The sequence below is a fragment of the Cynocephalus volans genome, chromosome 13 (genome assembly GCF_027409185.1).
Source record: "Cynocephalus volans isolate mCynVol1 chromosome 13, mCynVol1.pri, whole genome shotgun sequence".
NCBI lineage: Eukaryota > Metazoa > Chordata > Mammalia > Dermoptera > Cynocephalidae > Cynocephalus > Cynocephalus volans.
The window spans coordinates 31,211,628-31,222,472 of record NC_084472.1 but is presented as its reverse complement, the minus strand read 5'-3'; the positions used below and the strand labels follow the sequence as shown (position 1 = coordinate 31,222,472).

Here is a 10,845-nt window from a genome sequence, read left to right as displayed (position 1 = left end):
TGTAATATTTTTACTTAACATAATTGTAATATTTTTACTTAACATATCATGAATGCTTCATTTAATACTTAATCAACATCACTTTCAACAGATTTTAAGACTTTATGTACATTCATGATGGTTTCTGAAATATACATTTCCAGGTAGAATTTCAAAGTCAAAAGGCAATTCTTAAGGCTTCTGGTATTGATTGCCAGAAATAGAATGTGGTCACATCTTACTAGCAGCATGAAGACCCAATTTTCCTGAATGTTTGTCTGTTTCATAGGGAAAAGGGCCACCTCAACTCTTGCTTTAATATACATTTCAACTCTGGTGAGGTTGAACATTTAGGTATTGTTTAGTGGCACTTGTTCTTTCATTATTTGCCTATTTAAGTACCATTAGTTCTATTGGAAATTTTTCATGGGGAGACAGTAGAGAAGTGGCTTCACAACAGGGTTCTGAGTTCCTACTGCCTGGGTTCAAAGTCTAACCTTACCACTTTTTAGCTATATGATCTTTAGCATTCATTACCTCACTTGTGAAATATGGGCTGTAGTGAGAAATAACTAATACATATATACAAAGCCCTTAGCAAGTACCTGTTACATTTTTTATTGATATATGTAAGAGCTCTCTTATACAGAGTATTTCCTTTTGGCAATATATCAACTCCTACTTAATGTCCTGCCTTTTCAGTTTGTTTGGATCTTTCTCTGTGGAAAAGGAGGAAAACGAGTCAAGTAGCTCTTACAATATATTTTGCTACATTTTACCATCTTTTCCAAATGACCCCATCCCTTTTTTTCATATTCTCTCCAAACATGGGCATTTAGCCCTACTGTCATTCTTACTGGTTAGCACATGCGCACTTGAGTATGCCCCAAGAGCATTACTTCTCTTCATTTTTGTCCTCATGAAAATTCTTTTTCTATGCACAGAATTCTAGATTTCCATATAGATTTGCTTTTGGTAAGGTGTGTTATTCCTCCAACAATTAGGTCTTTTGAATAACATGTCTTTCTGTTTCTGATTAACGTGTACAACTTTCCACCTTGAACTAAGCACTGGCCTAAAGATACCCTTCCTGCTGGGTCACTCAGAAGAGAAGTCTCAACTGACCACGGCCATTACTGTCTTCATTTTCATTGTCTTTAACAAAATTTGCAAAAGATACTGTGAAGTATTGCTAACGTAAGAAAACTGAACGTGTGAGATTCCTGGAAAATAAGTCACAGACCCGGCAACTGACAAATATTTTTGAGAACCTGAGCCCAAGGAAGTGTTCTAGGGACTGTGGAGATACAGCTTGAGAAACAAATAAGATGGCAGCTTCTGACCCAGAGCCTTGGAGATTAGGTGGAATGTGATAGCAGCTCTGATATATCCTAAGACCAAAGTAGTCCTTACGTCTGGGAGAGGGAGACTTAGAACTCTAATAGACTCTTAACATCTAGGCCAGGCTCTTTCTCACCCTGACTCCCACTACTACCCCTATGGTAGTTCTAGGCTAGCCTACAGGTTGGGCAAGGAAACCACATAATAGCCCCTTCAATAAAGACAAAGCTCCTGATTACCCTGTGGTCCAAGGGCTCCAGGTTTTCTCTTAGTAGAAACTTAACATATTAACAAAACTGGCTCATATTTTGCTATAGGCACTGCTTGAGAATCTGGCTACACCCATGCTTCTCCTATAGACATGACCCCACCTCAAAAGGAAGTCAACAGGAGTGCTCCACACTTTCTTCCTGGCCTTTGTCTGTTGTTACCTCCACTGGAAACATTCTTCTCTGGCCTACAGACGCCCCTCCCCTGGATAACTCCTATTCACTCTTCAGGTCACTTTCCCCATTTTTTCTTCCAAGGTTTAGCTGGGTGCTCCTTAAGGTCACATAGCACTGATCACACCATAGTGTCATTACCTTGTCCATCAGACTGTAAAGGTTATGTCATTTCCCATTGTTATCCCTGGTCCCTGGCACAAAGCAGGTACTCAAAAAATAATGGTTAGGTAAATTAATTTGTATTCTTCTCATGCCTCCTTAATTTCTGGCCTGTCCTAGGCTTGTTAAATAATTGATGAAACCATTCCTCCACCTTTTGTGCTGCCCTATTACTGTTGTTAATTGGGTTAGTAAAACTTTTGAGTTCCTGAGACAAATAGTCCCTCATTCTGTCCACAACATTCCCCAACCCTGGCACATTGACAGATGCAGTGACAGAGCCTGGGACACTATACCTTTTTGACATTCTCATAGAAAATTAGGTTTCAATGTTACATTCCCATTTTTCGTATTTCCTGAGTACTCCTAATGGTAAGAGAAAAGCTGGAAGTAGTGATTCTCCCGTCTTTTGATTACTCAAAGGAAAAGCTGTCAAGGGACAATTTGCACTAGCATTGGGAAATACTATACAAAGCAAGTTAGACTGACTCAAGACCTAGTAGTTTACAACCTTTATGGAGTCTTATTCTAAGATAAACTCTTTGACTAACAAAGATATAAATACCAGTGAATTATTTACAATATTCATTGTATTCACAAGTTACTTTACAGTGTGTACTCTCTGATGGCGCATAAGGACTGATCTGTGCCTGAACGCCTTCCCACATTCACTACATATATAAGCTTCATCCCCAGAATGGATTCTCTGATGCTGAACAAGGGCTGAGCTCCTTTTGAAGGTTTTGCCACATTCACTACACTGATAAGGTTCCTCTCCACTATGAATTCTCTGGTGTCTGATGAGATTTGAGCTCAAACTGAAGGCTTTTCCACATTCATTACATTCATATGGTTTCTCTCCACTATGTATTCTCTGATGGGTAATCAGCTCTGAGCTCTGCCTGAAAGCTTTTCCACATTCATTACATTCATACGGTCTCTCTCCTGTATGAATTCGCTGATGTCTAATAAGTTTTGAGCTCTGGCTAAAGGTTTTCCCACATTCATTACACTCATAGGGTTTCTCACCAGTGTGAATTCTTTGATGTATAATGAGATATGAACTTTGACTGAATGCTTTGCCACACTCATTACACTTACAAGCCTTCTCACCAGTATGGATTTTCCGATGTCTAATGAGGGCTGAGCTCTGATTGAAAGCCTTCCCACATTCACTACATTCATATGCTTTCTCACCACTATGAATTCTCTGATGAATAATAAGATATGACCTTAAACTAAAGGCCTTCCCACACTGGTTACATTTATAGGGCTTTTCTCCAGTATGGATTCTCTGATGTTGTGTTAGAGAGGAATGCTGCTTGAAACTGTGCCCACATATATCACATCTATAAGGTCTCTCTTCTGTAGGAACATTCTTACATGTTATAGAGTTTGCAGTGAGAATCAAGCATCTTTCTGGCTCCTGATGATGGTCTCTCCTTCCTAGAGATTTGTGTGTGAAGATCATTTGACTAAAACTGCTCCTTTGGGAAGGGGATTTTCTTAATTTTACACCTGTAGTACTTCTCTGCTTCCACTCTAAACTGCTTTCGTGCTCACTAACTCCTCCAAATGAAGGTTCCTGAGGGAGTCTTTGTGATTTTTCTACTGAAATGTCCTCCTTTGTTGCTGTTGCATTGTTCTCACAATCTGAAATGATAAATAGCAAAAAACAGAGTTTACATTTCTCCAGTCACTCTCAATACTCACTTTCTATGTGAGAGAAAACAGAAGCTTCTACCTACAAAGATGTCACTGTCCATGTATATGTTTTCCTCAGTTGGTCAAAACAGGGTCTCTCTTCTTTTCTAATGCTGAAACCTACATCTGTACTTTGAATTTCATCCTTTCCTGCCTCTTTTGGGACTTCAATTATCAATTACCTACTATTTCTTTCCTACTATTTTCAATCTTTTCCTCCATAATCCTGTTCAACAGCAGTTACATAACTCATGTCTCTCTCACCTTTTCAAATCAAGCTCCTTGCCTATACATCTCCCTCAAGCAACCTCACTCACTCCTCTTTATAGTAAAGTTTCTTGAAAGAGTTGTCTGTACTCACCTCTTCACTCTGCAATTTTGTTTCTGCCTTCCCCCACCACTTCCACTGATGGTAGTCTCATAAATATCACCAACTTCACAGTTGTTTCATCCAATGAATACTTTCTGGATCCTACTTAGTTGGCCTCTCTGCAGCACTGACACTGAGGACCACAATTTCCTTCTAGAGACATTCTCTTGCAGTCATATTAGCTTGATTTCTGTGGCCGTTTCTTCTTAGATTATAGGGGTAGTCACTCAATCACTAGTGTTCCTCTAGATTCTGTTCTGAGCTCTCCTGTACCCTCACTCCACAAACTCTCTACCTCCTAGGTTTCAATTACTACTTATATTGTGAGCTTAATGTCTTCCCAGATCTCCAATTCTATCCCAATTCCTTCTATTAACCTCTAAACACTCATATCCAACTGCTAATTGGGCATTTAATTACTGAATAAATTTCACTAGCACCAAAATGTCCCAATCTAAACATATCATCAGATGTACTTGTTTTTCCTTATGTTTTCCCATTTATGTGAATAGGACCACCATTAACCAGGCTGTTCAAGACTAAAACCTGAGTACTATTCTCAACTCCTCTCCCTCATGCTCTACTTTTAATGATTACCAGGGATTGCAATTCAATTTAAGTGCTAAAGAACAGGAGTCAACTTTGATCTTTCCCAGCCCCCACCATAACACTTATTGATTTATATTCACTGTGGCTACTTGGATTACAACAGTCTCTAACAGGAATCTACTCTTGTCTTCCTCAAACCCACTCTCCACTCTGTAGGTAAGTTCTAAACCACAAATCCAACCATGTCAGTCCCTTGTCCAAGATCCTTCAACTGCCTTCCACTACACTTAAGAAACAGTACAAATGAATTAGCATGTGCAGTGGGTTGAATGTCCCCCCAACTCACTGAAGCTAAATCCCCTCTGTAATTGTTGAGGGTGGGAAATCCTATCATGATAACTGAAAGCTGCGGCCTTAAAGAGGTGATTAGATTGTGAGGACCATGCTCAAGTAATTGGATTAATCCACTGATGGTTTAATGGTGGTCATGGGTGTGGTTCAGAGGGCATTAAGAATGAGGAGTTACCGCTCTCTTGCTTCTGCCTTTCTTACAACGTGAGACCCTGCATCATCAAAGTCACCATCAAATAAGGCCGTCACCGTAAGTGTTCCCTGGATTCTGGACCTCCCTGCCTCCAAACTGTAAGTAATAAATTTCATTTTCTTTACAAATTACCCAGTTCCAGGTATTTTGTCATAAGCAAAAGAAATGGACTAACACAGAAAACTGGTACCAGAGAAGTGGGGTACTGCTTAAAACAAATACTTGAAAATGTGGAAGGAGCTTTGGAACTGGGTGTTGGGAAAAGGTTGGAGGACTCAGAAGAAGGTAAAAAGATGCAAGAAAGTTTGACACTTCTTAGAGACTGGTTAAATGGTGGTGAGCAGAATGCTGATAGAAATATGGAGAGTAAAGTTCATTCTGAGAAGATCACAGATGTAAATAGGAAGAAACTTTTTGGAAACTGGGGCAAAGATCACTCTTGCTATGAACTGGCAAGGAACTTGGCTGCATTTCGTTCATGCCCAAAAGTTGTATGGAATGTGGAACTTTAACATTATAAATCAGAGTATTTGGCAGAGGAAGTTTCTAAGCAGCGGAGCATTCAGGAAGCTGCATGGTTACTTGCCTACATTGAGTTACGGCAGTAAAGGCATGAAGTAAAAGCAGAATCTATAATTAATAGGGAAGCAGAGGGCAAAAAATTGGAAAAGTCTCACCTTGGCCATATAAAAAGTGAGAAAGTCAGTTTGACAGAGGGGAACAAGGGTATAGCCTGCTGACCATTTGTTAAGGAGATTAGTACTGAAGAAAGGGACAAAAGAGAATGGAAAAAAGACTTTAAAGGCATTTCAAAGTTCTTAGAGGCTGTCCCTTCCATCACGCAGAATGGCTCTGGGGAACAGGCCCAAGGTGCCCTCCACGGGCTCAGTGCCCAGAGCCACCCTAGGATGCTGGTCCCCATACCCTGACTGCTCCAGCTGTAGCTAAACTGGCCCCAGGTGTGGCTGGACCTGCAGCTTTGAAAGATATAAGCCAGAAGCCTTGGCAGCGTCCACATGGTGTTACGTCTGTAGGCTCGCAGAAGGCCAGAGCTGTGGAGGCTTGGGAGCCTCCAACCCATTTATAAAGATGTACGGAAAAGCCTGGTGCCCAGGAAGAGATCTGTTGCAGGGGCAGAGTCACTGCAGACACCCTTCATTAGAGCAATGACAAGCAGAAATGTGGGGTCAGAACTGCAGCAGAAACCCCCCACCAGTGCCATGTATAGTGGAGCCATGAGAGCGAGACCACAATGGAGACCCCAAGCCTGTGGAACTACCAGCATGCAAACCAGCCTATGAGAGCTGAAGCATGGCCAGAGACCAGGATAGCCATGGGAGCGGAGCTACCTGAAGACTTGGAGGCCCAATCGCTGCACCAGTTTGCAGAGGATGCCCAACATGGAGTCAAAGTAAATGATTCACCAGTTTTAAGATTCAATGCCTGCCCTGCTGGGTTTTGGACCTTTTTAGGACCTGTTACCCCTTTCATCTGGCCTATTTCTCCCTTTTTGAATGGAAATATATACCCTATGTTTGTCCCACCATTGTATCTTGGAAGTAGATAGCTAGTTTTGATTTCACAAATGGGACTTTGGACTTTTAAGCTGGGACAAGTTAAGACTTTGGGGCTATGGCGATGAAACGACGTATTTGTATGTGAAAAGGACATGAGTTTTGGGGGGCCAAGAGCAGAACACAGTGGACTGAATGTCCCCCCCCAAGTTCACTAAAGCTTAATCCCCACTGTAACAGTTGAGGGTGGGAAATCGTATTATGATAGTTGAAAGCTGGGGCTGTAAAGAGGTAATTAAATTGTGAGGACTGTGACCAAGTAAATGGATTAATCTATTGATGGTTTAATGGTGGTCATGGGTGTGGTTCTGAAGGCTTTAAAAGGAGAAGGAGTGAGAAGTTAGTTCTCTCTTGCTTCTGCCTTTCTTGCAACTGATATTGGGCATTGCTGAAGTCACCACCAAAGAAGGCCCTCACTATAAGTGTTCCCTGGACTTTAGACTTCCCAGCATTCAAAATGTAAGCGATAAATTTCATTTTCTTTACAAATTACCCAGTTCCACGTATTCTGTCATAAGCAACAGACACAGACTAATACAGCATAACATACAGGTTTTCACAACTTGGGTCCAATCTTTCTCTCTAGTTCATCTCTTAACCACCTCTCCTCTCAATTCTCCACTCAAATCAAATTGAACTGTACTTGCACTTTTCAGAATGGGTTCTATTCTCTCACCTTCAGGACTCTGCAGCCTTTGCTTGCATCACTCCTGCTCTTATTTACCTGGCTTCTCCTACTCATAATTCAAGTCCTAGCTTAGATGTCTCTTTCTTAAGAAAGTGTTCCTTGAAGGTCTAAGAATGTGTTAGGTGCCTTTACATGAGCTTCCACAGAACCCAGGTTCCTACTTTCATTCTACAATTTACTACACTGCATTACAATTCCCTTTTTGCTTGTCTACCATCTACCCAGACCTGAAAACTCCTTAAAGATAGAGACCTAGTACCTACCACAATACCAAATATCTATTTGTACCCTATAAAGTTATAAAATGATGCACTAAGTGAATGCACGACAAGGAAACTGACACAAGGAGGGCTGACTGCAATTCATAAGGGTTGCTGAATACAAGGCTGCTAAAATGAACATCTCTGATTAAGAATAATAAAGGTGATGCTCTCATGTGGCAAGTTTGTAAAATGCAATTAATTCTGCACCCTCAAAACCAGAGGCCTAACTGATAAGAGTTCCAAGATGAGTTTCTATTCCTCACCACTTGTAGGGGAAAAGCAAGGTTTCCAAGATTTCAGCTGTGTCTTTAGAGGCTGGAGTTGGATGTTTGTTGACTCTTGGGATGTTCCATGACATATCAAATCCTTCCATGGCACCGCTGGTCCCTGTGGACTAGCTGGGATCTGAAATTAGTAAAACATGGTTAGTTTAATGAGAAAATCCCTAGAGAAACTGCTTAGTAAAAAATCTCAAGGAGGTCAATGAGGATATCTCTAGGGATGAAGGACAGGGTAAAAAGACTATTTAAGAGTAGAGACAGGTAAGACCCTAGTAATCACTTCAAGGTTATGATTCAGTAGATACAAATTTTCAACCGACTGTTTCTTTTTTTTTTTTTTTTTCAACCGACTGTTTCAATGTTACCACATGCCTCAGGCTGTGAATTTCTTTTCCCACACCACTTCTCTCTGTTCCCACCTGCTGTCCTGGATCATCAAACTCCCTCTCCAAATCCTCCAACAGGGTCACGGCTTCCTCGCCACTTTTTGGATTGTGTTGCTGAACCCAGACCTGCAACTCCTCAGGCAGGATGCTCAGGAACTGCTCCAACACTAGCAGCTCTAGGATCTGCTCCTTGGTGTGCAACTCTGGCATTAGCCACTGATAGCAAAGCTCCTGGAGTCGGCCCAGAGCCTCCCGGGGCCCAGGTGTTTCCTGGTAGCAAAACTTTCTGAACTGCTGGCGAAACAATTCTTGGCAGGATAGGGTACTCCCATTCTGTTTAAGTTTCTGACCCCAGGAAATGCCGTCTTCTACTTTTACTAGTGTTAGTTCTTGTTCCTGAATATCCTGAGATATCAGGGCTGAAACTGCTCTGGATTCCACAGCCATTCTGGGCTGAAACTGCTTAGCAAAAAAGCTCAGTACAACTGGGTGCTGTGCTCCAGAAAGAGTGTGAGTAATCTCTTCTTTCCTGAAAGATACAAAAGCACTGTTAATTCACAGCAGTGAAAAATTATCTCTAAGAACTCTTAATAATAAAGATCAGTCTCTCCAGTAATAAATACTCTGAAAGGGAGCATGTTTGAGACTGTAACTAAATAAATTATAATCAAATGACAAACTAAAAATCATTCACCTCATTCAGTGTCTCCCATTATGTAGAATTCCTGTAACTACAGACAGAAGAAATTATGTTAGAAGCAAAAGTATGCATTATTAGCATGAGTCGCATAGTGAGAAAATTATTTTTCAATGCTCTTTCAATCCTTATTGCATAAAGGAGGAAATTCCCAGTTTTTAATATGTATGTAAAACTTGCAGAACTCCCTTTTTAATGAAGTGTAGTCCTTAGACTCATACTTTCAAGGGTAACACTATCTAGGCAGAGTTTAATAATGCTGATTTTTAAAATTTATTTTTAGTTACCTTCTATCTCTACCAGGTAATGTTGATTTTCATTTAAGGTAGTAATAAAATATTTTAAAATTCACATTAAACATGAGTTGATTTAGATAAAAATATTATGTGTTCTTTGCCATTTGATCACATTTCTTCAACAAACACTGAGCCACCTACTATGGGCCCTGTCCTGAGCCAGGCTTTAAGTTTTGTTCAAGAATAAATGAGTCTACTGAGGAATTAACCAAGAAGTATTATGTATTATGTAAAATGCCTACCACGTGTTCAAAAACATGTTAGTATAGACACAAAAGCAGCAAAAAAAGTCAACCTCAGTTTTCAAAAAGCTTAAACTATCCTGGGAGTAAACGTTTTTTAAAGCGAAATACGCTCACAAATAACTATGTGTTAAACTTTGTGATACAGATCAAACACCTGATTTTAGGATGGGTGAATATCGATAGGAATGTACGCCCTTGAGTTTGCCGGGAAGATGAATAAAATTTATCCTAACACTACGATTAAGGTTAGAGATTAAACAATATTTACGCAACAAATATGTGGTTTATTAACCAGCCCCGATGCAGTAGCCCTTTTATTTTTATATCCCCGGTACAGCCATCGCATTTGCGAAGTTACACGGGTGGGGAAACAACTGGTAAGAGGAAAGCAGGTGCTTGAGTGCTGGCCTCCTCCGCGTCCACTAAGAGGCTCAGAGACGCCGCCCGGGCCAAGGGGCTGCGACCCGGTCACGAGCAGGCCGAGAAGCGGGGCACCTCCACCCCACCCACGCCCGCCGCCGGGGCCGCACGCCCTCCCCGGCCTCCCTCCACCTGGGGGTCCGCGTCCCTCACCGCGATGTCCAGGAGCGGACAGAGAGGAAGAAGTCGACCCCGAGCGACCAGCCACAAAGAACGGAAGTCCACGGGCGAGGCCTTCCGCTCGCGCGCCCTACCGGGCTCCTTCCGCCCCGCCCCTTGCTCACAGACAGCCAATCAGAGCCACGGGCTCCACTCTTCCCGTCGCCCTCCGGCCCTGGCGGTTGTCGGATGGGGCCTGGCTGCCCGGGCGATGGTGCGCAGAGAGGAGGAGGTCCTACCGAGGGGCGGTCCCTTCCCAGAGGGCACCTCTTCCGCCTGAACTGCCTCCCACCCTGGCCCTCTCCACCCTCCGCCGCCATTCCTGGTGTCACGTCATTCCCTGGTAATCCCACTCCTGGTTTTCTAGGAAACTATTCAGATTTTTTTCCCGTAGTTTCAATTTTTTTTCGAGGCTCTCTGATAAAAGGAAACGCTAAAATGAGCGGGCTGAATAAAAAGTAGCAATCACTTCTACTGCCCTTGTCTTTGTGTGTCATTTGAGCGTTACAACAGCTCTGTGCGGTAGCTGTATCGTCCCTATTTACAGGTGTACACGTTGCCCAGAGTCAGGCAGCTTGGGACCAGGGACGCCGAAGGGGCATAGTTCGAGGAGACTTTGGTGTCCCAGATTCCGGCCTGGAAGGTGGAGGTTTCCCATTTTTCACTGGAATCTCGCTGGCATTAAGTCTTACTATTTAAATTTTTCTTTGGCCGTACTTAGCTTGAGGTTAAGAGATTTCCCGC

The 10,845-nt window shown here is 42.2% G+C and overlaps 1 protein-coding gene across 2 annotated transcripts; it reads right to left on the bottom strand.

Moving 5' to 3' along the window:
• Nucleotides 1-10,171, bottom strand: ZNF397 (zinc finger protein 397). Of its 2 annotated transcripts, XM_063076486.1 has the most exons (5): nt 10,096-10,147; nt 8,979-9,015; nt 8,318-8,813; nt 7,881-8,022; nt 1-3,578 (listed from the first exon to the last, which is right to left on the bottom strand). In XM_063076486.1, the coding sequence occupies exons 2-5, from the start codon at nt 8,981-8,983 to the stop codon at nt 2,527-2,529; spliced, it is 1,695 nt and encodes a 564-aa protein (XP_062932556.1). In that variant the 5' UTR covers nt 8,984-9,015; nt 10,096-10,147; the 3' UTR covers nt 1-2,526. The 2 variants fall into 2 exon arrangements, with proteins under 2 accessions (XP_062932556.1, XP_062932557.1); XM_063076487.1 differs by lacking the exon at nt 8,979-9,015 and having other exon boundaries at nt 10,096-10,171.
• Between the last annotated feature and the right edge of the window lie 674 nt (nt 10,172-10,845).